At 43.8% G+C, this 26,264-nt stretch overlaps 11 protein-coding genes across 11 annotated transcripts; 5 read left to right on the top strand and 6 right to left on the bottom strand.

Moving 5' to 3' along the window:
• Positions 1–138: 138 nt before the first annotated feature.
• Positions 139–1,841, bottom strand: O0I10_006527 (uncharacterized protein; the record flags this gene model as incomplete). Its single annotated transcript, XM_058486554.1, has 3 exons — positions 139–244; positions 299–1,024; positions 1,108–1,841. The coding sequence occupies 3 exons, from the start codon at positions 1,839–1,841 to the stop codon at positions 139–141; spliced, it is 1,566 nt and encodes a 521-aa protein (XP_058342625.1).
• A 676-nt stretch (positions 1,842–2,517) lies between these two features.
• On the bottom strand, positions 2,518–2,940 carry O0I10_006526 (uncharacterized protein; the record flags this gene model as incomplete). Its single annotated transcript, XM_058486553.1, has 1 exon — positions 2,518–2,940. One exon carries the CDS (start codon positions 2,938–2,940, stop codon positions 2,518–2,520), a length of 423 nt encoding a protein of 140 aa, XP_058342624.1.
• Positions 2,941–3,602: 662 nt separating this feature from the next.
• O0I10_006525 (uncharacterized protein) lies at positions 3,603–5,989 on the bottom strand (the record flags this gene model as incomplete). Its single annotated transcript, XM_058486552.1, has 7 exons — positions 3,603–4,171; positions 4,232–4,648; positions 4,707–5,080; positions 5,140–5,370; positions 5,434–5,644; positions 5,708–5,822; positions 5,888–5,989. The coding sequence occupies 7 exons, from the start codon at positions 5,987–5,989 to the stop codon at positions 3,603–3,605; spliced, it is 2,019 nt and encodes a 672-aa protein (XP_058342623.1).
• A 2,356-nt stretch (positions 5,990–8,345) lies between these two features.
• Positions 8,346–10,666, top strand: O0I10_006524 (uncharacterized protein; the record flags this gene model as incomplete). Its single annotated transcript, XM_058486551.1, has 3 exons — positions 8,346–8,501; positions 9,349–9,564; positions 10,412–10,666. 3 exons carry the CDS (start codon positions 8,346–8,348, stop codon positions 10,664–10,666), a joined length of 627 nt encoding a protein of 208 aa, XP_058342622.1.
• Positions 10,667–14,082: 3,416 nt separating this feature from the next.
• O0I10_006523 (uncharacterized protein) lies at positions 14,083–15,492 on the top strand (the record flags this gene model as incomplete). Its single annotated transcript, XM_058486550.1, has 5 exons — positions 14,083–14,598; positions 14,725–14,820; positions 14,896–15,045; positions 15,101–15,199; positions 15,265–15,492. 5 exons carry the CDS (start codon positions 14,083–14,085, stop codon positions 15,490–15,492), a joined length of 1,089 nt encoding a protein of 362 aa, XP_058342621.1.
• A 148-nt stretch (positions 15,493–15,640) lies between these two features.
• O0I10_006522 (ADP-ribosylation factor-like protein 2) lies at positions 15,641–16,426 on the bottom strand (the record flags this gene model as incomplete). The annotated part of the gene is made up of 5 exons (XM_058486549.1): positions 15,641–15,775; positions 15,837–15,917; positions 15,978–16,140; positions 16,193–16,303; positions 16,362–16,426. 5 exons carry the CDS (start codon positions 16,424–16,426, stop codon positions 15,641–15,643), a joined length of 555 nt encoding a protein of 184 aa, XP_058342620.1.
• An 87-nt stretch (positions 16,427–16,513) lies between these two features.
• On the top strand, positions 16,514–17,962 carry O0I10_006521 (methionine aminopeptidase, type I; the record flags this gene model as incomplete). Its single annotated transcript, XM_058486548.1, has 8 exons — positions 16,514–16,864; positions 16,935–17,083; positions 17,150–17,192; positions 17,254–17,417; positions 17,481–17,578; positions 17,637–17,686; positions 17,746–17,844; positions 17,921–17,962. The coding sequence occupies 8 exons, from the start codon at positions 16,514–16,516 to the stop codon at positions 17,960–17,962; spliced, it is 996 nt and encodes a 331-aa protein (XP_058342619.1).
• Positions 17,963–18,014: 52 nt separating this feature from the next.
• Positions 18,015–19,243, bottom strand: O0I10_006520 (uncharacterized protein; the record flags this gene model as incomplete). The annotated part of the gene is made up of 6 exons (XM_058486547.1): positions 18,015–18,178; positions 18,240–18,417; positions 18,483–18,565; positions 18,635–18,791; positions 18,855–19,028; positions 19,094–19,243. 6 exons carry the CDS (start codon positions 19,241–19,243, stop codon positions 18,015–18,017), a joined length of 906 nt encoding a protein of 301 aa, XP_058342618.1.
• Positions 19,244–19,611: 368 nt separating this feature from the next.
• On the top strand, positions 19,612–20,052 carry O0I10_006519 (uncharacterized protein; the record flags this gene model as incomplete). Its single annotated transcript, XM_058486546.1, has 3 exons — positions 19,612–19,720; positions 19,773–19,859; positions 19,931–20,052. The coding sequence occupies 3 exons, from the start codon at positions 19,612–19,614 to the stop codon at positions 20,050–20,052; spliced, it is 318 nt and encodes a 105-aa protein (XP_058342617.1).
• A 49-nt stretch (positions 20,053–20,101) lies between these two features.
• On the bottom strand, positions 20,102–22,209 carry O0I10_006518 (uncharacterized protein; the record flags this gene model as incomplete). The annotated part of the gene is made up of 2 exons (XM_058486545.1): positions 20,102–21,882; positions 21,978–22,209. 2 exons carry the CDS (start codon positions 22,207–22,209, stop codon positions 20,102–20,104), a joined length of 2,013 nt encoding a protein of 670 aa, XP_058342616.1.
• Positions 22,210–23,139: 930 nt separating this feature from the next.
• O0I10_006517 (uncharacterized protein) lies at positions 23,140–25,825 on the top strand (the record flags this gene model as incomplete). Its single annotated transcript, XM_058486544.1, has 3 exons — positions 23,140–23,245; positions 23,325–24,209; positions 24,279–25,825. 3 exons carry the CDS (start codon positions 23,140–23,142, stop codon positions 25,823–25,825), a joined length of 2,538 nt encoding a protein of 845 aa, XP_058342615.1.
• Between the last annotated feature and the right edge of the window lie 439 nt (positions 25,826–26,264).

The raw sequence follows: 26,264 nt of genomic DNA, 5'->3' as shown, positions 1-26,264 counted from the left end.
CCAAGCAAAAAGTGTGTAATGGTTCCACCATCATCACCCATCAACTTTATGTGGTCTTGTTGGGTGTGGGATTGACTGCGCACCTATAAAGCATGTGCGTACGTGTGAGGATAAAGAAATGAAAGTATGCCTTGCTTCTTACATCCAAATTCGTGTCTTGTAAACTTTAAAGAGTTCTCGTACCAGCTCACGGAAATCAATGCGACGTTCAGCAACAAAGTAAAAGGTCAGCTTGCGTCGATCCCTAGAGTGCATGTTATGAATCCACAAGAAAGATGAATGAAGAGTTGTTACGTACCATTGATATTCAGCATCGACTACATCCATACGCAGCTTGCGTTGCTTGATTTTCTGTTGACAAAGAGCTAATGCATTTTGTTCATCTTGACCTTTGACCAAGAGTTGATTGATCTCTTCAGGAGCTGCCAATCGATAAATGCGTTTAAGGTCGTTGAGATTACTTGTGGTGGTGGTCGTTGTGGATGACGACGACGATGATGGATTTCGATCTTCTGATGTAGTCTTATTGTCGTTCATAGAATTCGTAGGATCGTTTTGCTTCTTTTGTGATTGAAGTAACAAAACTTGATCTCGAGAAAGATTGGTCATGGCCACTTTGCCAAGGTCCTTGCCACGATCAGCTTCCACAATCACCAGATCACCCACAGATGGCTGAACATGTTCATCCCCCAAATAAAAGAAATCAGTGCGTCCAGCCTTGAATTCAACCATGTATAATTGGGTCTTATTGCTTCCACCAATTGCTGTTGTTGTTGGTGATACTGCTGCTGTATGATCCGTAATACCTCCATTGCCACTAATCGTGTTGATGGATGATGGGTGTGAATCGGATAGAGTCACTGGTTCTTCCAAGACCTTTTGTAAATGGGGTGGTGGTGCATAAGTCGTTGAAGTGGTGTTGGGTGTAGGTGATGAAGGTGAGGGCAAAGGCGATGAGAGCGATGTATCCAATGGATGATTGATGCCACTAGAAGGATGGGAACTACGTCGAAAAGGCAAATTGCTGAGATACACACAAAGGTTAGATTGTATACTTCCCACACACACAAAATGCACAAGGCATAAACTACCGAAGTAATAACTTACCTCGACTCTGGAAGAAATGGTTCAGGGAATGCAAAGGGTAGTGAAGGTCGTCGTTGAGGATAATGAAACATGTCGCAAAACTCATTGGGTGTTACTGCTGCTGCTGCTGCTGTGTTGGCTGCTGTGGGACCAAACATGGGTGGTGGTGGTGGGGGATATTGTTGAAAATTCATAAAGTAATCTTCCTGCTGCTGCTGAGGAATATCATGACGTTGTTGTTGTTGGTGGTGATGGTGGTGTTGATAGTATCCTGGGACACGACTTGGACCAAAAGCAGTGGTAGACCACCATGGTGTCAAAGGTCCAGCCGAAGAAGAAGATGCACCGGAAGATCGGGAACGTATCCGAAGTCGACGCATTTGTTCTTCAAGCAAATCATCGTCTTCCTCTAGAGTGGTTGCCAAAATAGATTTGCAGTGGTCGTCTTCATAATCGTCATTGTAGCCAAAATTAGTCGAATCTTGTCCCATAGAAAATGAAAAGCTGCGATGTTGCCGATAAGTTGGCTCGGGTGGGACATTGGGTACCATTGGTACAGCAAGGACGTCGCTATTCTCGAACATGGTAGGTCCGGATTTCCATTGAAACGCGCCAAATGATTCTCGTCGCCTATGATGCTCGTTTCCTTCCATGGTGGTTGCTGTTGCCATCATCCCACTTGGTGTTGACACACTACCTCGTCGTGGTGGACTTCCCACAATCTTCCATGTATCATCGTTGTCTGGATCTTTCATCGCTTCACATGATGGCTGCTGCTACACACACATACTAAAGGATAAGTAAAAGTACCCTACACCTTTGCATAACCTACATTTGCCACATTCCATGTCTATGTAAGAAAACCACGTTATTTAGGAAAAGGTCAAACAAGATTTGTGCAACACCCCCCCTCCCCACCCAAGGTAGACACACCTGGGCCATAGTGGATGTGTGCTGTTACAAGCGTGGTGTGTAGGAAACCAGAAAAAGGAGCGGAAGAAAGAGAGTATGCTCGCATGAATTATCCCTTCTTTCATGTTATTCGGTGCGTCGTACCTTTGGCGATTCAAATAATTCCCACAAGAGCAAACTGCCAAGAGTACAATCTCGTCATTCAACATTCGGTGCAACCACTCTACTTCATTTTGGTTCATTACCTAGGATAAGGTTGCAAACGTATAGAATAAAAGATTGTTCGCTTGAAAAAGGTGGATACGGTACAAAAGGAAAAAGGAGAGAAAAAGTGTAAGAGAAAGGAAGGCAAGCCTATGTGTATGTGTATCGGTATCGTGTATAAATGTGTTGTGTGTGTGTGTGTGTGTGTGTATATAGGTGTGTGTGCGTGTGTGTGTGTGTATGTGTATGTGTATGTGGTGGGTTGCACTGGTTATGCAGCCACCTCGTCCTAATTATGGTAATCCACGCACTTGACTAGCGAAATTGGTCAACCCGTTTAAAGTCCCTCTCAATGGCCTTGATCAATTTACGCTTTCGTTCCTTGAGATGTTGTATCATGGTCTCCTCAAACTCACTAGGTGCATCGGTTCGGTCGTTTAGAATAGCTGCACGTGGCTGTATTGCGTCTAGGCGTTCCATAAGTCGTAGCAACATTTCATTGTTGTAAGCGAGCTTATACTCGAGCTTGCTATCTTGTGGATCCAGATGATCTAATTCATGCGAGATAGTCTGGTGGTCTTGCTTGATCTGGTGCAGCAGTGCGAGAGCCTGCTTTTCGTTGGCCCGTATCGCTTTCCTTGCTTTTACTGCTCGGTCTTCTTGTACGACATACACAGCTGTTGCTATGAGCACGGTGCACACTGAACCAAATAGCAATACTCGTTGGTACTGCTTCATGTGTATGTGTGTATGCAAAAGTAAGGCAAAAGAAAGCAAGAGCGAACCTCTGTTGCAAAAATACAAAGTCAAGCTAAAATGATGTCATTGTGACTTTGGATATAAACTCATAGCCTTTATCAAGGTCATTTCAATGATCATGGCCCAGTATGAGTTCCATGTACGTAGCATAAGGATATGGATCAAAATGTAACGAGCTGCACCAGGTCCCTTTTGTATATAACCAAATGATTGGATATTCCATAACCGCCGCTTTTCAAAGGAGCAGCCCACCTCAAGGTTCAATCAATTATTGCCTGTCAAAAGCTTATCTCAATTAGGTCACCCGCACAAATGAACCAATGGCACGACGTGCAACCGGGTTATTCGTTTTCGAAACATGTAAAAGCAACCATGTGGTTCTCACGCCAACACATCTACTACAGTCAGGATATCAGCAAGGCATTGTACGCATGAACGAATGATCTGCAATAGGAGCATTACACAAACGCACAGAACATCATTTTTGTTACAGAGATTTAAAAGATTGGTATTTCAATACGAACAATCACATGATACTTATAACGTAGGTTGCAAAGGGAGTCTAAGTGTATATACAAGCTTTGGAAGGAAAAATCAACAAGCAAAAAAAGTTGATAGACACGACTATCTAGTAATATACTCTAATCATAATCGCCATAGCCTGCACCGCTTCGCACCTTGACATGTTTCTTGCCCTTCTTGTGATGCTTCTTGCCAGGCACAATACCACCAGCAGCTTCTGCATTTTGTGCTACCATTGCCAGACGTTCTCTCCTACCTTGTGGAAGTGGTGTACCATCGTCGGCAAGTACCCGTTGATGTGGGTACATGGTCACACGAGAAAATCCTCCTCCTCGCATCATACCAGCTGCTTTCCCACGCACGCTTGGAGCTGACATGTGGGCATTGAAAAAAGATCGATCCACTGCTTCAGTCTTTGATCCTCGTGGTGCTGATGTAGGTGTTGCTTGTCCTGCTGGTGCGACATAGTTGGCAGCTGTTGCTGGGACACGTGTAACGGGTGCCAATTTCTTTTGTGTTTGCATGGCAACTTGATTATTTTCCTTGTTGAATTCCAAAGGATCACGCTTGTAATTTGGTGGAGGATGACAATAAAGGAGCTTTCCGTTGACATAGTCTTTGAGGATATATCGTGCTGCACGTGCTTCATCAGGGTTGCCTTGGCTGGATCGGAAATAACCTCTTGCAACTATAATTACACACATGTTGTAAGTAAAGATGTCCATGGATGGAAGAAAAAACTACATACTTGCATAGGCAGAGCACAGCTCGGCACTTGTAGGGATTCCACTACCACCATCTTCCTTGGGTTGTGTCCTGATACGAATACCATAGGTAGCTTCCAATACTGCTTGTGGTATCCGTTTGGCAACAAGAGATGTAGGGCCGCTGTGTTCACGTAACTGATCGATAGGCAATACACCATTACAGACTTGATCGGCCTTGGTGGTAGAAAAGGTTGGGAACACAAGACCAGGGCAATCACAAAGAACCAGCTTGGGAGTCAAATGGATGGTTTGGAAATGTTTGGTCTTGCCTGGAGTGGATGATACTGACACGCGCTTTTCACCAATCAATGCATTGATAGTGCTTGATTTACCAACATTGGGGTAACCAACAAGACCAATCACCACCTTGGGTTCCTCATCTCCATCACCTTGCTCTTCTAATTGTTGATATTAGTCTCTCTAATCATCTAAACACGCATATTAAAGATACATTACCTTTGGGTGTTTCATCAATCAACAAGTCAAGCAAATTGGTAGTTGTCCGCACACGAATACGCTCATCCACAGGTTCCTTTGATTCTGAAAGCTTGGTGTCTGACAAAGCTTCACTGATATCTTGTGTGTCGTCCTTCTTCTCTTGTTGCTCTTCAGCTGGCTTCTCACTGTCGCTAGCATTCTCTTCTTCAGACTCCTCCTCTTCTTCTTCGTCATCATCTTCCTCGCTGGATTGCTTTTGAGCTTTGAGTGCCTCCTCCATCTCCTTCTTCTCTTGAGCCAAGCGTTCTTCTTCTTGTTGCTTAGCTGCAAGTGCTGCTGAAAAGAAGGTGTATCTGATTCCTTGGGATTCGAAATAGTCGGCCCACCAACGTCTATATACATGGATGATATCAGCATCACCAGCAAGTGTTTGCATCATGTCCACTATTACCTTTGATCATCACTTAGATAATCGGCCTTGTTGATCAATAGCAAATTCTTCTTTCGTGGATCCACTTCCTTGACACTCTTTTCCAAATCAGCGCTCCGGAAAAGCAATGGATTACGAGCATCAACGATTTGCACGACCAGCTGAGAACGCTCAATGACACGCCACAATTGACGCCACACTTCAAGATTCTTCTCATAGGGAGTGAGCAACAAGCCTTCATCTTCTTCAAGCCTAACATGTGCACACAATGTACCGTCAGCCCCTCTGTATCCATGTATATGGATCACCACTTACTGTGCCATGCCTCTACGCCAATCCAAAAAACTTTCACGTTCACGTTGATGAAGTTGTTCAGCTGACATTGACTTATCCCATGGTGGACGTCTTGGGACAGTGAGACGAGAGTAGTTTTCACGGTGCTTGGCAATCGTATCTTCTTCTTCTTGTTCAGAGAGTAGGAAGGGATTCTGGTACGTGTCCTGGACAACCTTGACATTGAGTTTTTCTATATACCCACAAACGTTAGCATGTATGTACTACCTATGTATGAGAAATACGGGCTACTCACCTGCAGTGAACTCAGTACCAGCCAAAGCTGCTGTTGTCAAGAAGGCTTCCAAATCGTTCTCTTGCGTAATACTTTGCATCTTGACCCATTTGGGTTCCTCGGAATCTGTCGTATGCTTGTAGAACAGTAAGAACCGGTTTGATCTCTTTTACAGACACTCCCATTGGGAATGGCACATACCAGCTTTCCTTCATCGAGTTTGATAGATCGCTGTCCTTGGAAGCGAGACTTGATAACGGCGCGTCCCAAGCTGCCTTGTTGCTTTTTCCCTTTTGGTGGCATATCCGATATGAAAACGACGAAGCAAGAGAGGTGAAATTCTCGGCAACCGGATTAGTGTCAAAAAGCCACTCACAATGCAATGCTGCGGTAACTAAACCCCGCCCTTGTGATCACCATGTCCACCCACCATCCTCTTTGTATTAGTCATGATAAGCAGTAGTCATATAGTTTAGCTGTGGATGTGTTCCACGTTACTATAAATGTCTTCATAGGAAATAATAACAATGAAGGTTATACTATTCAAGCTTCATTATCCATCATTCATTGTCTTTTACATGTACACAAAAATGGCCTAGCTGCTTGCTTGAGGATACATAATATTACTATTTTTCTTGCATGATGATGATTAATAACAAGTACCAGTGCGGCACCATGAATGCTTGTATTGAGTTGTCGATAGGAGGATAGCGTGCTGATATGAATGGCTTGTCATTGAATAGTGCTCCATAAACCATCCTCCTCCTCCTCTGGTATGATGTTGGATCAAAAAGAGGTGTTGATGCTTTTACGATACTCCATGTTTGAATAAAGAAGGCACGTGCAAGTTCGTCTACGGTCATTGCTTCTCGTGCAAACCAGTGCCGAGACCATGTAGTTGAAAGCTTTTCGGTGAAGTAGCATTTGCTTGGGTGGCAACGTTTGTATGTATGGTTCATAAATAAGCACGGGGGTGCTGCCAGGTATCAAGTGACAGAGGAAGCCAATGGATCAGGATTCATTCTCAAGATAGCCTGCACATCTCTATTCATTTTTTCGCCAATGCACTTGATACAGATAAAGATACATTAAAACGCTCTTGCTGTAAAAGATGAGGAGGATCTAACGACGATGATCGCTCTTATTGCTTCACACCATCCATCATTGTTGCATACTGCCAACAGCTACCTTGGACTTTTCCTGCAATCGTTATCATCATCATCATAGTGCTGGTATGGATGTTTCCGGTAATTCAAACTCTTGTTTTAAGCTTGTGGAATCTTATTGCTATATGGAAAGTGGTCTTTGTTCATGACGAAGTAAACTGATCCTAAACGGGCAACATTGCCAATTGTGAGGAAATGACTGTTAGCTCGCAATGTATGGGATATTGTCAATAGTATACAGTATCATCCTTCCATCCGTCTAGTCATGCAAAGTAGCTGAGTTACACAAAGAGGTCCCTCTGCATCTTTTGCTCTGCCAGGGTCCACCTACTTGACAATGAACAAAGACCACTCTTCACATAGCATCACGCTTACAAACATAAAGGTGCCTGTATCTCCAAACTTTACAATGAAACGTGGGGTTTTTATTAGAGCAATGTGCTCGGCTTGGCCAACCGCACCTTGTGTGAAAGTTTCGCGTTCAATGTCGCAAACAGCCCAAAAAATATTTTTTGGTCGTCGTCGTCGAAGAGGTCGACCCCCAGATCCAGTTTGGCTGGTAGCGACATTGCGAAATCTGGGATTGGCAAGCTTGATCGTGAAACTGGCACCCAAGATGCAGTTGGCCAAGCCGAGCACATTGCTCTATTCAAAACCCCGCGTTTTTTCATTGTAAAGTTTGGAGATACAGGCACCTTTTATGTTTGTAAGCGTGATGCTATATGAGTGGTCTTTGTTCATTATCAAGTAGGTGGACCCTAATGAGAAGCAAAGATGCAGAAGGACCTCTTTGGGTAACTCCAGCTAAAAAGTCAGGACTTCAGGGACAATGCATGATAGGTACGCAACCCTCACTTTCATGTCATACATTGGCAGCTAATAGCCACTTTTGAGCATTCCCAACTTTGTGCATTCTATTGTAGGTGGACATTCTCTCCAGACATTCATTTCCATGATTAAAGTAGTTGATCCGAGCTGATTTGGTTGGAGTTACGCTCACACCAAGATTACATCGGTTGAGCTACATCGAGCGTGCTTTATGTCCAGAGTGATGTAATCTTCTGCTGACCGCCGGCTCAAGTCAAATCGGCTCGGATCAACGTACTTTAATCATGGAAATTAATGTCTAGAGCGAGGCATCGTTCCCATGCGGTGGATCTCGCAACAATGATGATTAAATATAAGTGGCCGTTAGCTAGCAATACATTCCGCGACCTAGATGATCCATAAAGTAATTTAGCCATTGACAGCACCATTTCATGCAAACGTAGCTGTGTTACACAACACGACCCTCTGCATCTTTGCTCTGCGGTCTAGCTACTTGGCAATGAACAAAGACCACTTCTCATATAGCATCACGCTTACAAACATAAAGGTGCCTGTATCTCCGACTTTCTAATGAAACGTGGTGTTTTTATTAGAGCGAAGTATTGCTCCGGCAGCCAACAGCACCTTGTGTGCAAGTTTCATGATCAAGCATATCAGGTTTCGCAATGTCGCCACCAGCCAAACTGGATCTGGGGGTCGACCTCTTCGACGACGACGACCAAAAATATTTTTGGGCTGTTTGCGACATTGAACGCGAAACCTCACACAAGGTGCTGTTGGCCAAGCCGAGCCATTGTTCTATCAAAAACCCACGTTTCATTGTAAGTTTGGAGATACAGGCGCCTTTATCGTTTCATTGTAAAGTTTGGAGATACAGGCACCTTTATGTTTGTAAGCGTGATGCTATATGAGAAGTGGTCTTTGTTCATTATCAAGTAGGTGGACCCTGGCAGAGCCAAAGATGCAGAAGGACCTCTTTGGGTAACTCAGCTAAAAAGTCAGGACTTCAGGGACAATGCATGATAGGTACGCAACCCTCACTTTTATGTCATACATTGGCAGCTAATAGCCACTTTTGAGCATTCCCAACTTTTGTGCATTCTATTGTAGGTGGACGATTCTCCTGCTCCAGACATTCATTTCCATGATTAAAGTAGGTTGATCCGAGCTGATTTGGTTGAGTTACGCTCACACAAGATTACATCGGTTGAGCTACATCGAGCGTGCTTTATGTCCAGAGTGATGTAATCTTTCTTTGACCGCAGCTCAGTCAAATCAGCTCGGATCAACGTACTTTAATCATGGAAATTAATGTCTAGAGCAGGGGCATCGTTCCCATGCAGTGGATCTCGCAACAATGATGATTAAATATAAGTGGCCGTTAGCTAGCAATACATTCCTGTTCCTAGATGATCCATAAAGTAATTATACATTGACCCTTTCATTCATGCAAACGTAGCTGTGTTACACAACACGACCCTCTGCATCTTTTGCTCTGCCAGGGTCTAGCTACTTGGCAATGAACAAAGACCACTTCTCATATAGCATCACGCTTACAAACATAAAGGTGCCTGTATCTCCAAACTTTACAATGAAACGTGGTGTTTTTATTAGAGCAATGTGCTCGGCTTGGCCAACAGCACCTTGTGTGCAAGTTTCATGATCAAGCTTGCCAATCCCAGGTTTCGCAATGTCGCCACCAGCCAAACTGGATCTGGGGGTCGACCTCTTCGACGACGACGACCAAAAAATATTTTTTGGGCTGTTTGCGACATTGAACGCGAAACTTTCACACAAGGTGCTGTTGGCCAAGCCGAGCCCATTGTTCTATCAAAAACCCCACGTTTCATTGTAAAGTTTGGAGATACAGGCACCTTTATGTTTGTAAGCGTGATGCTATATGAAGAGTGGTCTTTGTTCATTGTCAAGTAGGTGGACCTTGGCAGAGCAAAAGATGCAGAAGGACCTCTTTGTGTAACTCAGCTACTTTGCATGATTGGAATGACCAATGTATGATAGCATATACACTATCTATGATTGGCAGCTAACAGCCACTTCCTCCCAATCCCAACTTTTGTTCATTGTATGACATTGGAATGATGCTCCTGTTCCAGCCCATCATTTCCATCTTTCAATTGTCTTGATCCGAGACGATTTGACTGAGCTACGCCCAAACAGTGAATATGAAAATTAATGAATCGCAGACCCTGCGAATGTCTCCGTCTTTCAAACTTTTGGAAGCTCCCATTCCAAATTTTCAAATGAAGCATGAGGTCTTTATTAGAAAAAACATTGATCAGCATGCGAGAGCACCCTTCTGACCAATTTTCAAGTAGGAAGTGGACAAGTTCGGGGCGGTGGGCCGTCCGCTCTTTTGATCCCATCATCCACCATTTGGGCCGCCCCGCATTTTGAATCTTCACAATGAAGTCTGCGACTTTTAAATGAATGAAGTTGATCAGCATATTGTAGCGAATCTTCTGACAAAGTTTCAGGTTCGAAATGGGGAATCCCACGATAATGCATACTATTTCGATGAATCATGAACCTGGGGCTGACCTGCATTCCGACTTACATAGTAAATCCCACGTTTTACCCTCCCATTCCAATTTTTATAATGAAGCATGAGGTCTTTTTTAGAGGAACGTGATCAGGATGTCCAAGAGCATTTTGTGTGAAAGTTTTCAGGATCAAGAGGGGACAATCTCAATATCAAGGTTTGGATGTACAGTGTTCATGCATTTCTACAAGAGGTGCCCCGACCTATTTAATTTCCACTTCTTCCACTCCTAGCGTATTGCCTTTTCCTCTCATTCTCAACTGTTGGCCCATTCAAGTACAGCTACCACCAACGAACGATTGTCCTGCTTCAACCCACAATGTCAATCCTACGATTGTCTTGATTCGATTGTCTTTGACTGAATGGCAAGTCCATGGCCTGTGCACAGCCTTCTTGCCACTCTTCTACAACACACGAGTCTCTTGACACAACACACGCTCTTGCACACTCGTCGATCACAATCAAACGTAACGGCATTCATTTCCAGCAGTTGCTATTCGCTCCATTGTCTCAAACAGCGTTCACAACCTTGCCAATCTACTACAACACACGATCTTGCACGTTCCTCTACCACAATCAAACGAACAGCAGCTGCCATTCGCCAGGTCTCTACTCCATTGTCTCTTGCCTCAAGTTACTTGCAGCAAACAGCCTTATGGTCTTTATTACGTGAACAGCATGTAGCCATTGTATACAAACAGCTTTATTTACGTGGAGCAACTTGCTTCAACACATACGAATCTCTATGGACGATGCCATATCAGCTATCAAGCACACAGCAATACAAGCAATCTTCGCCTGGTTGACATGCGATAGACCAACAGCCAAATGGAAAAGGAAGCATATCAGTAGCGATCACGGGAGTTCTTTCTATCAGCATGTTGGTACAATGGTTACGGATGGATGGATGGATGCAATCAAGCATAGCGACAGGTGATCCTTGAAATGGTGTTTTGGTTACTTGGTACGTCGTCAGCAGGGAAAGTTGGACCATGTCACGTGGATACGGCTGAGGATGATGATGGATTGGATGGTATGGATGAGAGGGCTTGTATCTTTGACGAGAGACGGTTTGCCGCCATGGATGAAATTGAAATGTTGGAGTCAAGGGCGCACAGCAACTAGTTTGCAGCCATGGATGGAGATTTTATGACGGCAGCAACCAAGAACACAATGGCACAACAATACCCGCTGATGCTATATGATCCACTGGTTGGTTTCTGCAATGAAAAGGAAGGATAGAAATTGGAAGGTTGGAAGGGAGATTGGATCACCTACATTGTTGTATCGACACGCTTGTTTCTTTTGTCATACTACATTCGTTCAAGCTTCCATACTCATATGCTGTTAGAAGATAGGCAGGGCATTCTCAGCGGATCGTACACATGTTTAAATAGACGCTTGTATTATCAAAGATACATAATAAACCCATAGTAATCGTACCCAACAATAGTGCTTGATACAGTAAGCTTGGTCCATTGTAAGCTTGAACCATTATGTTGAAGAAAGAGTGAACTCCCAATGTGGCAGAGTACATACTCTACTTATTATGCTTACCTATGATAACTTTTAGCATGCGCTATCTTGTATGTATGTATAGCCTTATATTAGAATGACCCGGATACAAGAAATATCATTACCTCTCATACTCTCGGATGCTCTGAACATGGCTCGTTAATGTTAACCATACCATGCTTCACTCGAAAAAATTCCAAGGGGTCCATTTTAGGCGGACCTTACTAAAGTAGTGAGGAAGCTGAATCATGCACTCTCCACCAATGAGAACCCTTCAAGCACTGTCTCACAGCTTTATTACACAAACAGGCTCCTCTGCATCAGGGTCTAGCTAATTGACAATGAACGATGACTACTTTTCATCACCACGCTCACACGTTCGGGTCCGAAAAATGTCGATTGAGAGGTATTGTCATTGTCATCGGTTCTGGCAGATGAGGTGCGCCGAAGGTGCGTGTCGTTGATGTGTGTATGCAAGCCATCCAATCAGGATAATGGGCTAGACAAGAAACGCATGCATAATGTATTTGTAATGAAGTGTGCTTGCCTTCGTGTTCCCTGGAGACATGCATTAATTGCTGCGTGTTTTTTCGTGTTCTTCGCTCCGTAATTGCAAATGCAAGTTGTGGAGCGTTTGCAAATGATGTTTCAATTTGGACCCTTGTGAAATCTCGTTCTTGCGTATGTGGCATCCGTATCGCAATGGTACGATTGTTGTGCTATATCACCACCATGGGAGTTGGGGTGGTTCCCCTGCTATTTGCACCATATCAAATGCACCAAGTCAATTCCAGCACCCGACGTAGACCACCATGTTCACCGAAACCAGCTTTTGCAGATGATTCACCGAGAGATAGCTATATCGAAAGTAACAAGGTGGCGTGTATGAGTAGTGACTCATCAAGCAACTTGATGATCAGGCTTCACCTCATTATTACAAGAATACAAGATTGCAATACAACGAAAATGAGAGTAGGATAAAAATGAAGCACTATGAAAGACTACAGGTCGAAAGATGTATTACACACAAACCTTGGAAATTTGAGCTTGCAAGCAATCAAAATAGTATGGCAGAGGGAAGAGACGTGTGAGAGTATGATGGGCGGCGACGACAACCTTTTATTGTGCATTGTGGGCGTGGGTACTTTTGTGGTTGGGGATGATGCATTGATAAATTGATGCATGAGCTGATAAAGTGATGGGGCGCATGTACCAGGTTCAAGTCTGAAGAGCCTAGTGCAATGTTGTCTATGCATACCTACTCTTAATACTGGTATGCGTGTTTGGTAAGCAGCGAGAAGCGACCTTTAACTGGATGTAATCCCATTCGATTGTAAACCCAATGGTAATAGAACTTAGCTCTTTAGCTGAGGCAAGAGAGGGGTGCCACAAGTGCTGGAAAGGATGCGAACCTCTAAACCTGTTAGGCGTCGGCTGGTTAGGGAAGGGCTTTAATTTTGACATTGATTCATTTGGATAGATGATCTCTAATAATGCAACATGACCTCACACTCATTACGCATTTCATGGCTGATGTGATTGTACCTATACGAACCTTGGCATTCTTGGTAATTTCAAACAAACATAGTTTTCCTATTTGTCTATGTAGTAGCACCTCCATGCATGACTCAAAAGGATATTGGAACCAGCCACCTATCATCAAAAAGATGACCACCCACCACAGCAAAAGGATACTTGAACACGGGCGCAACTTTTCACACCGATGAAGAAAAAGCGATTCAAGAAAGCCTTCGAAATTGTGATGGCAGCTAATGGCAGCTGCTAAAGCTATGAGCCATCCTTCCTTATATCCACCCTCTTTGTCATCCATTGCATCAAGTATAGCTTGTACATCCCACTCGACTATGATAACGTACCGGCGATACAAGCTATAGATTGCAATTGAGTCATTTGGAAATGTGTTTTCGGAGACATTTATGATATTGGATCATGTGCATTGTTTTTGCATGGCCAAATGTAGTATGGTTTGTGTGGAGACACAGGCACACACTGTTAGGAGGCAACCCTATTGTGTGGTTATTCTCACGATAGATAGATGTAGGTGTTACGAGGACTATGTCATGTTGAAATAGATGAATGAGGAATTTATTTATAATGTTGATAGGGTAATGGAAGGTAAAAAGTATATCAAGAACTATGCTGGATTACATTGATGTTTGTTATTGTTGGACAACAACATTGTCTCCATGCAACTGAATGGCACAGCACGCCCAAGCTCGACCAATGACGGGCGGCGGATCTGTGTAGCACCGCTCTCCCACAAAAGGTGGGCTGTAAGATTCGTCCTTTGTAACTTGCAGCTTTCAATGAAGATACGAGGTATGTATGCACAACGAAAAAGACAAATCTGTCAAAATGGGAAAACGGTACTCATTGCTCTCATTGGACCACTTGCTTGCTCTCAACTAGGTTTCCGTCATTCGCATCGCCGGCACCGCGGCTTTAAAGTGCTCTCGTTTCTCTTTTGCTGTGCTTTTGGAAGCCCTCCAAGTTTGCAGGAAAAGGATCGTCGAGAAACAGGTGCGCGCCCCACCAGCAGCTCCAACAATATCACCAATTCGCAAACAGTGACATCTTCGAGCAACTCCATTACGTCCAATGATGAGGCAGCTACAGCAACAGGGATCGACGTTTCACCTTTGGAAACCAAACTAGTCGAGCCAGAGCCTCCACATGTACAACATCCACAGCAACCACAGCAACCATCACCCCAACAACAGCAACAGCAACCACAACCAGTGCTTAAACCTGCAATAGATACAACGGATGAGATGTCAGAATGCAAGGCGACAACTACAACACCTACAACAGCCCCTGCTCAGGTACAACCGATATATCCCATCCCTCCCTTTTCTCTTATTATATTCTCCCTCTCTCTCTCTCTCTCTCTACCTATCTCCCCTCTTCCCATCTCTGTCACTTTGCATTTGGGCTAAAACAGCGGATAGGATCATTGGCTATTGAAACCGCAATCACCCGAAGATCAAGGTCGCAAATGTTTGGTACTTGATTTAGATGAAACGCTCGTTCACAGTTCTTTCAAGGCAAGTACTACTTTTACCCTATGCATCGGAGCTCGTGAGGTTTGCATATTCTCTTACACGGACCATAATTGGTAGATGACTGTGGATGCTGATTTCGTCGTACCTATCGAGATCGATGGACAACCCCATAATGTCTTTGTACTGAAACGACCTGGCGTGGATACTTTTATGAAACGAATGGGAGAGATTTATGAGGTGGTTGTCTTTACTGCAAGTTTGTCAAAGGTAGGCGAGGAAAAAGAGATACATGGGATGATGAATCAATAACACAAGTGAGTAGTATGCAGATCCTGTATTGGATATTTTTGACCAGCACAATGTTGTTCGACACAGGTTATTCCGAGAATCTTGCTTCCAATACAAAGGCACCTATGTAAAAGTAAGTGTGTGTGTGTGCTGGATGTAGACGATAGGATTGAAAATTTAACCTATAAATCAATATAGGACCTTTCACAACTAGGACGTGAACTTAATCAAGTGATTATTCTCGATAATTCCCCTGCAAGTTACATTTTCCACACTGCCAATGCTGTCCCAGTGTCGTCCTGGTTTAATGATCCGCATGATTCTGAGCTATTGGATTTGATTCCCTTTTTTGAAGACTTGGCTCATGTAGACGATGTTACCGATATCCTCGACACCACGATTCCTGGTCCATTCTCGCATTTGTGATACCCTTCATACACACACACACACACTCACGCACATTTTCTCGTTATTGCTCTCTTTCCAGCCTTTTGGTTCCCAAACATACGACATACACACACACACTCACTCACACTCACACTCACACGTACACCAAACAACCAAAAATCATTCGCTATTCTAGCATGTATATTCGTGATGCAACATCATCTACTACCCAATTCATGCCTTCAAGTAAATTTTCTCCTGTTACTGCACTGCATCCTTGAATTGCCCAATGGTGACTCTTGATATTATCCAATCCCAATGCCTACCGTCAACCATGTCAATCAATGCATGCCATCCTTCTCATCCGATCTCTTTTACTCTACCTGACGTAATTCTTGATCCGAGTATGCCCCTGGCAAATCTTGCTTGTTGGCAAATACCAGCAACGTAGCACCCGCCAAACGCTAGAATAGTCATTGTATGTTAGATGGAAGATGATAACAATCTAGCAGCCATTGACTTGCCTCTTCTTGTAATAAACTTGCTAATTCTCGTCGACAATCATCCAATCGCAAATGATCTGCTGAATCCACCACCCACACAAGTGCATCCGTTTGCTCGAAATAGTTTCGCCAATAGGATCGAATCGATTTTTGGCCTCCCACATCCCAAATGTTCAACTTGTATCTATACACAATCCTGTAAGGAACATTGTCATCAATAAACTTGATCATCCTACCCGTTATGCTCCAACGTCTTGATATTAAAACCCAATGTGGGCGAGATGGTATCGATCGGCTCTCCGTTGAATCGCTTCAAGATGGTCGTTTTGCCGGCATTGTCAAGTCCACTAACCAGAGCTCTGAGCACACACGCGTACTCCTCAAGGCCAATGCGTTTCATCTTACAGCATCAGGATACGAATTTCCTTCTCTTTGGTCCTTATCTTTTTCAGAATGGTCAATAAGCCCATGGTGCGTGTATGTGTCAAGGAACAAGGTTGGTCTCCGAACCTCGTGTCAAGTCTGTTTTTGTTTCTCCTCTTTCCAAACGCTTTCTCATGTTGACTTGGCGACGATCGATCACGACATGCATGCAAAAGAGCGCATTCCATACGTCCAAAGCAGCACGCATACCGCCACGAAGAAGCAATATCAGTAATACCATCAACAATCGTTGGGGGAGTTTTGAACGTATCACACCAGCATCGCTTGCCACTGTGGATGTAACAACGTTTCCACGCCGACCTGTGCCTGACAACATTCCTCGTCCATCCTACGCCGCACAAGGACTTGCCTCGAGTTGGGAATCTGACATCCCTTGCTTATCCACACAAGAACAAATACAAGGTCTTAAGAATGCATGTCAACTTGCAAAGAATGTCTTGACCATGGGTGGCAAAATGTGTCTGGTAAGTGAGACCATTGAATAATAATGGCTCATGCAGATACTCATTCATCATGTATCATCATCGTTCTAAGCCAGGTATCACCACCGAAATGATCGACAAGGAGCTGCATCAAGCGATAATAGACAATGGGGCTTATCCTTCTCCTTTGAATTACATGGGTTACCCAAAGAGCGTATGCACATCAGTAAACAACATCATTGCCCATTCCATTCCAGACGAGTAAGTCCCAAAAGCCCACACTGCTCCCTCGTTGATATCATTTTATTGACAATCAATCATCCAAAGTCGGCCCCTACGAGATGGTGATATTATCAACATTGATGTCACGGTAAGGTGTTGTTCATTGGTATGTCGTTTGCGACAAGGGATCGTAACGACCTGGTATCTAGGTATACTTGAATGGTTACCATGGCGACACTTCGGCAACATTTATGGTGGGCAACGTGGATTCAAAAGGCAAAGACCTGGTCGAGAATACAAAGGAATGTTTGGACAAGGCTATCAATATCTGTGGACCTGGCGTACCATTCAATGAAATTGGCAGAGTGATCAGGTATATTTGTTGACGTTTCCTAATTCATGCATCCCATGATTCATGGTCTTTGTTATATTATAGTGATCATGCTGAGAACAATGGCTACACTGTATCCGAAGAATTGACTGGTCATGGCATTGGCACCGAGTTTCATTGTCATCCCTTGATCTATCATCACAGCAAGTATTAGAAAAAAAAGCAACATGATGATTCCACCACTAACAAACCACACAACAGGAAACGCTGAGGAAGGTACAATGGAACCAGGAATGGCATTCACCATTGAGGTAAGCTTGATTTATTCAATAAGGATGAAAACGTTTGACACGCCCCATATTGTATATAGCCCATTTTGTGTCAAGGTTCACCTATGGGGATTTTGTGGCCCGACCAATGGACTATTTCAACGATCGATGGTGGAAGAAGTGCACAATTTGAGCATACAGTAAGTGGTCTTTCATAACCGAGATCCGATCTTATTCTTATCACACACCTATCTCCCCCCTCCCAACCCATAACAGGTCCTCATCACAAAAGACGGCGTAGATGTCTTGACAAAATGAAAGCGTAGTTGTATATATAAAAATGATGCATGAAATGAAAAATAAAATGTTGCTACAGGTAGAAACGTTTACGGTTGACTTCCATGTCGGGTCTAAACATCCATTCGTATTCGCCATCACGTGAGTACGTTCCCTTTTGCAACCATCTCAACTTTAGGGTAAATCGTGGGCCCAATTCTTTCAATCCAACTTTTTCAGTATCCCTGAACACATATCCTGTAATAGGTGTATTAATATACCTTGTTCGCTCATTGTATCCCCCATTCGATATACTTACGATGCCGCCGCACAAAGATGAAATCACGTTGGTTGTGGAATGTCACCACCTGTCGTCCTTCAAATTCGGGTACTTGGGGCACCAATGCTTGGAACATACGACCAATAGTGTGACCAAGTCTGGTATTGAAGTTGTTCAAAATGAGCTCTGGGTTATGTGCTGTAACGACGCCTTTGCCCTAGATGATGATGACAACAATCGTCAATTCACTGAGACACGCACACATTTTCATCCTTCTCTTACCGGTGTCTTCTTGGCAGGTGTATAACTACTAAGTTTGAAATAAGCTGTAGGACCATCGGGAAGATGAATCAAAGTGATGGCATCTAAAGTGGGGATAAAAAGCAACATGAGCATTGATGATGTACAAGTGTCTTTTTTTCAAAAGCACTTACTTGGGATCTTTTTGTCTTCATTAACGATCATTAAATCAGTAAAGTCGTGCTTGATTGCTTGCTGGATCATATCCTTCATCTCGTGATTTGCTCCTCGCTTGGCGAATGTTGTATTAGGGAAAATCGATACCAAATCGGCACAGAAATCGTAGCAATTCTAATATGACAATGAGCTTTTTAAATCTATGCTGCATGATTTTGCATATGGAGACTATCGTACCTGAGAACACTTTTTGCTGGTAGTGATACAGATCTTTGGAGTTTTGCCACTAAAGTAGGAAGACAACTCGTCCATTGCTTCGTCCTCGGCTACCTCGCCGTCGTCCGGAACCATGGTATCATCCTTTTCACGTGTGTTCTCAATCGTCCTTGGCACATTCTCTCGTAAACGTTTCTGGAATAAACAAATGCCAATGAGTGAGTCTTGGATCTGTAGCAGGGATCGGATCTCGATGATACCTCTTTAAGCTCGGGATTCTTATCTTCTTCCTTGGCACGTTGTTTTCGTTTTTCAGCCTTCGCCTTTTGCTTTTCAAGCTTCTGCTTCTTGTAAAGGTCTTGTCGTTTGTCTTTGTTTTTGAGTTCAGAGGGACGGATTACGGGTGGCATTGTTGAAAAAAGGTGGAAAGAAAAAAAAGTTTGTTGCTTCCAAATTAGGTTGTCCTCCAGCTGAGCTGAACAATGCAACCACCGGGTTGTGTACAACAACATTCTTCCTCACAACCTGCCATCATGCAAACCACCCGTTTACAATGAACATCCCCCATTGTGGTCATAGAGAATATCCACCGCTCATTATAGTACAAAAGACCATGTGATCTGGGCTCATTGGCACTTAAAACAAGCTGTAAACATGTTGATAACGTGATCCCAATTCATCATTAAATCGTCACATCACTGCATACAATATAAAATGAGCCATGATTCGAGTATCTTCTTTATTCCCTCAATCACATCTTTTCACCTTATCAATCATCATGGGATCTCAACAAGGCCCTTCGGAACGCTTGAACATTCAACTCGGCCCTATCGATGAGGACTTTAGACCGACGCAACGTTTCCCTGGTATCAGTCGTCAAACTTTATGTATGTCGTAGAATGATAAATCTTGTTGCATCATTGACTGATTCTATTATAGCATTCATTTCATCTTCCCGTAACGCAACAAGAGTGCCGGAAGCGAGACGTGCTAGTGCCGAGATGGCAAGTCGAAACTACTATCGTGGTAATGTTTCAATACAACGTGTTGCTTTTTATTGAATGAATACGCCTTCTAATATTGAATGTATGTAACAGAAACCGGGCGCCCGTTGATTATTGATGAACTTGGACAAGCCTGGAGACCCGATGACTTCCCCTATGATAAGTTTGATAAGCTTCAAATTGAGCAATTGTACCGGGAGCATGGCTATCATTAAGGGAAATGCTATCTTTTTGAATCATCATGGAGGACAAAGAATATATGTTTTATGTAGCATCGCGTTCATTAAAAGAAGCCAACAATGGCGATAACATCATATCTACATTTTCATATGCTACGTTACAACACATGGAGATGAGGCGTTTGTAATCTTGATATCGTTTTCCAGGGGTTTGTGCTTTTAGCCTGACCAATTCCTCCACTGTATCCTTGCGAGTATTTTGTAAGGTGATCAATTCTGCTTCAAGTTCTTGAATGGTCTTTTCCAATCCTTCACCAGGGTCTGAGTCATGTTGTTGTGATGATGATAATTCCTTTTCTTCGTATTCATGCACCAATCGTGTGAGTTTCTCTTTTTGGCTATACTGCATTAACTTGCGTAACCGGGTCTCGAGATTTTGTGCCGCTTCCTCAGCTTCATCCAGCAAACTGGGATCGAATCGTACTTGATCAAGGATACGCCGTGTTTCCGCAAGTCGCTTGTGTGTCAATTCCAAATCCACCTTTTTCTCCTTGACAGCTTGTTCCTTTTGTGTGAGATCCCTTTCATAGCTGCCAGCAAAACCATCAAAGAGCTGTGAAATGGCGGGTACGGATCGATCATTGGATAAAATCATCTTGAACATGGATTCGAATTTTTGTCGAAGACGTGCTCGTGCCGCTTGTTCATTCACGCTGTTGACAGCCAAGTTGGGTGAAGAAGAGGAGGTGGTTGCCGCTGCTGCTAGGTTATCTTGTAGGAGCATCCTTCGTTCCACTTCGCTTAGGTAATCTTGGGCTGTCATGCCTTCTTCATTGGCGATCTCTGTACTTGCACCCGCATCCGTCAAGAGCCGTACCAATTTCTTATTCCCGATCCTTGCTGCAATGGTCAATGCTGTATCGCCATAGACATCCTGCACATTGAGAATAGAGATCAACTCCGATCGGTTTTGGGATAGCTTGTCGATGAGACATTCCATATAATAACGTGAAGCGTGCACTTTTCCCTTCCAACTCGCTGTCGATGCCACATGATGAAACACGGTCTGATCCTTCTTGTCGATATTGAAGATGGTCTTTTGTAACATTTCCAAAAGATGATGAAATGACTTGCGATCAAAGTTGTTGGTGAATAAAACGCTTCGCATCAATGCTGTTTGTCCCTTGTAATTCACGCGATACACATCCGCTCGTAAATGGATCAACACTTTGACTGTTTGGATCTGTCCCATGGCTGCTGCCCAATGTAAACTCGTGTGTCCCTCATCATCGATAATCACATTCACATCCAAATCACGTGGCGGATGCGCAAGGATTTGTGGTATCGTATTGCTGCCTGATACAAAATGATGCAGTAACTTTTGCGCATACGTATTGTTGTCGTCTTCCATTTCCACATCTTCATCCTCTTCACTTGGATAGGCAGCGGCGGTCGTTGTTGCTGCTTTGCGTTTGTTGTAAGGGCGTCGTGGTGGAGGTAGGATATACTGATCAGGTGTACCATCACGTCCCACGAGTGGCGATGGTGTGCGACCCGTATTGGCGGATGCGTTGCTCTTTGTTGCAGCTGTTGCTGTAAGAATAGAATCATTATCCTGTATCTCGCTGTATTGTGAAGAGACATCGTCGTCTGAAGGCTCCAATTCGTCATGATGATGAACATGTCGTATGCGTTTACGTCGTGGCTCGCGAGGTTTCCTTGGTCGATGAGATGCAGCTGTAACGTGTTTGGGTGCCATCGGTGGACTCTCATCCCCTTTGACAAAGTCAATGATAGGTTGCAAAATAGTGTCGACATTGTATTGTTGAGCCAAGGCCACTCCTCGATCAAACGGTACCCACGTGCCTATTCATCGGGAAGAGAGGGGGGAGGAGGAAACACTATGCATAAGCAACACATACACACACACTCATACACGTACACTTTGCACTATCACTTGCCTTGATATTTTCCGTATCCACCTTGCACCTTTTCATGCTTGCCTACTTGCACTTCACGTTCCAAAATGCGCGTGCGTTGCGGTTTGTCAAAATCGGCCACTTTAAGAATCTGGGTAGCATTGAGATAGGAATCCGATTGCCGTCGCATCACCGCGACACCTTTACAGAGCATTTCATAAACGGGTACACCAGAATACGTTGCTTTGAATATCCGTGAGTCTGTTTGAGACATTGTGTGTGAGAGTCGAGTGGTGTGTAAGAGTCGAGTGGTGTGTGTGTGAAAGTAGTGTGTGCGTGTGCGTATTAAAAGAGAGAGAGAGAGAGAGTGAAGGGAGTAGTAAAGTACGGTGCGTGAATTCTCAAACCCGTGTGCTGGTGTGATGTACTGCTGCTGCTCCCTCTACCTTCCATTCCTCCCCCAATCAACACTTACTCCCCCCATGTGTTGCTGTTACCAGTAAGCATGAATGAAGATGGTGGAGTTATCATTCTATTAGCCTATTAGTACATGACCCATTCCCCCCAAGTAGTACACTTATTGACTACAACGAGGTTTTATTAGTAGATCAATGTATAGCTAGAACCACCTAGAATTATTGGATCATTCTCAATATTATCTTTTGAGCTATCTCATTAAACATGTCGTTTATCCTTATGTTCTTGGATATTGCCAAGTGGATGACTTTACATCGTGATAACTCTGAAACGCGCATGCTGTATGAACTATCCACTGATATTGCAATCTTAAAAGTGCACAAGTAGTATAGAAGTTGCAGCAGCAAATGTTCCCAGATAAAGGGCTGTGATGGGATACGTTACTACCAACACTCCATCGCTATGGCAACCGATCATCCAATCGGCTATAACAACAAAAAGGCTCGCTTGTCACGTATTCGTTTGAGGGCAATGCTGCTATGATGGTTAGATGTGTTGACGAGATCAAATGATGGGTGTTTAATACATTATCGAGAGAATGTTTATTATAAAGTCGCTTTATGTATGCTACGGTTGCTAGGCTTAGCTTCTTCGTCAACCCCGTCAAATTTCACTCGCCCCGGGATTTGGCGCTACGGTAGTACCAATGCAAGTAGGTCGATCTTTCAGTGAGCGGACAACTGCATTAGTGTGAACCACCTCTTTTTCCCTTCTCTACACAATCAGGATGGGCTCCTCATCCTACTCTCTCATTCAATCCAAGCTTATACAACTCGGCGTCTATACAACTTTCTTTTTCGTTTTCCTAACCAGTGTTGGTCGCTATGTCCTTTGTAAGTTACTATACAACATTGCCCTTCTTTTTTGTTCTTTCTTTCCATGGAGGGTGGGGGGCTGATGAGACAAAAATAGATCCCAAGGATCGAACGAGTTGCCAGTCCATGTTGGAGGACGGCTGGTGGCAGGACACAGACATGTTCACAAAGTGGCAGCCTGCAGGGTGTATGATGCACACTTACAAGGCACCTGAAATATCCTCTTGTCTCAATCATTCTCGGATATTGTATGTGGGCGATTCGATTGTTCGACAGCAGTTTTTCGCATTTGCACAACAAATCCATGCCGATATCGATACGACAGGACCTAAGCATGTGGATCGACGCTATCAATTCAATGATCAACATCTCGTATTTGAATTTTGGTGGGATCCATATCTCAACACATCCCGAACGATCGACATGCTCAAAACGACCGATCCAGCCATTCGGCCTAGTCTTTTAGTGCTCGGAAGCGGAGCTTGGTACATGCGCTATCTCGAGGATGATTACCGAGAAGAGTGGCAGGATGCTGTCGATCGTGTTTTCGATTCAGTGGAACGCTCAGGTCGTGTAGCCGATGCTGTCATTTTATCGCCTGTCGAAGTACCTGAATTTGATCTCTTGTCACCCGATCGTGAACGCACCATGTCATTGGATAAGGTCGATAGCATGAATGCTTATCTTCAATCACGCATCGATGCTATTCATGCTCTCACCCCTATCACAGTCCCCTTTGTCTGGAACAAGGTCTCAGGTGATGCTCTCAACATGACACAAGATGGTATCCATTTCGCTACTCCCGTCACCACCATGCAAGTTCAACTCGCTCTCAACTATCGATGCAATGATCAACTCGCCAAACATTATCCCATGGATAGCACATGCTGCTTCCATTATCCCATCCCACGATGGTATCAAAACATCTTTTTCCTCTTGTTTTTATTTTGGGTGCCTATTGGAATCTATACCATCTCCAGCGGTAGGTTATTTATTTATGGGCGGGTGGGTTGTCATTTGTTGTCAATGTACTTATATGGATGCATTATAGAGCAAGCGATCCTCAAAAGCCTACGACATTACTTCCCTACTGAATCCACGCTCAATGCATTGTTCATCTTTGGTCTTGGCGTGATCTACATGTTCTTTGGCGATCGTACCCATATGCTAGGCAAGGGACAAAAGTTGTTTGACCCTGTGGTGTTCAGCGTCTTGATGCTTCTCACGCTTGGTGCTGGTATCTTGACACTCAAGGTCAAAAAGGAAGGAGATCAAGGCTTTTTGAATCGTGACCAGACCGATGAATGGAAGGGATGGATGCAAGTAGTGATTCTAGTGTATCATTTTCTCGGTGCTTCATCGGTATCAGGGATCTACAACCCCGTGCGCGTATTGGTGGCTGCATACCTATTCCAAACCGGCTATGGTCATTTCTTTTTCTTTTACAAGAAGTCTGATTTCGGTCTCGCGCGTGTTTTAAATGTCTTGGTGCGTCTCAATCTCCTGACATTTGTCCTGCAATATGTCATGGATACCGATTATCTTAGTTACTACTTCACGCCACTCGTGACGTTTTGGTTTGGTGTCATTTGGATCACGATGTACATTGGCCATGCATCCAATAAGACGCCCTGGTTCCTTCTCAGCAAATTGGTGCTTGCATCCATCTTGACAACCACCCTCATTCACGTGGAAGGTGTATTGGAAGGCCTTTTCGACCTACTTGGACTCCTCTTTAATATCCATTGGAATGCACAAGAATGGCGGTTTCGACTAGGATTGGATGCATGGATTATCTACATTGGGATGTTGTGTGCGTACGGCAATATCAAATTTGCAGAATATCGCATGCATGAGCACCCGTTGTGGCCAACAGCTAAAAAGGTCACCATTGCAGCATCCGCTGTGGCCATGATCGGTTACTTTGTATTTGAGCTTTCGCTTCCAAGCAAATTTACATACAACAAGCTGCATCCTTATATTTCGTGGATCCCCATTTTGGCCTTTGTGGTGCTACGTAATGCATCTGTCAAGTTGCGAAATACATCATCTCGGTTTTTTATCTTTTTCGGCCGTATCTCGCTTGAGACCTTCATCGGTCAATTCCATATGTGGTTGGCTGGTGACACCAAGGGTCTATTGGTGGTCATTGCGCATCCTCGTGCAATGCATGGTCTCGGATGGTGGTTTAATCTCACAGTATCAAGCTCTCTCTTTGTATTCGTTTGTTATTACTTGAGCCAGTCTACAGGCGAAATCACCAAAGTGCTGTGTGCTGCACTCAATCCACCCCATGCCACCACAAATCCCGAATACCAGGCCGTGCCCCTTTTGCCTACTACATCCAACAATAATAATACATCACAACAACAAGCTCAAGAAGGTTCCAAGACCAACCCTCATGCTGCATCAGCGTCGGCTGCATCAACCGAAGAAACTCAACCTGCAGCAGCATCCGACATCGAATCCTCTTCATCATCACCACCACAACAACAGCAAATGGAAAAACCCAGCAGGATGGGACATCTTTGGAAAGACGGTCGTATTAGGACTGGTCTCCTTCTTCTTGTCATTGGTGTTCTTAACCACTTTTGTTAGATCTTTTATCATCTTTTCTTTTTCCCCCTCCACACATCCTTCACATCTCCTCCTACATTGCTTTCTCGATTGTAACATACCATCTCTTTTTTTCCTTGTTCATACATAAAGTGACATTGTTTGCCTATGCTAATTTCACAAGACGTGTTCAAAAGTCAACACATGTCGGCTTTTGTCATTATGTCAAGGGTCCAATGGTATTATCTCACGTGCCTTGCACGTCAATTGAAAGTTAACTGTCAATGTGACAGCAGGCAAGATCGCATGACATGCATTGTATAACCTAGGTCCGCTCTTTTCATGCAAGCATAAATCTAGAGTGGCTATAATGTCTTTTCCCACACATCGGGCCCAAACGCACACACATCTACTTTTATGCTCATATATAAAAAGGGACGAGATCAGTCACTCTATACGACACTCTACACACACACGCACA

Source organism: Lichtheimia ornata, assembly GCF_029851405.1.
Source record: "Lichtheimia ornata isolate CBS 291.66 chromosome Unknown scaffold00029, whole genome shotgun sequence".
Lineage (NCBI taxonomy): Eukaryota > Fungi > Mucoromycota > Mucoromycetes > Mucorales > Lichtheimiaceae > Lichtheimia > Lichtheimia ornata.
This window is presented reverse-complemented; position numbering and strand designations above follow the sequence as displayed.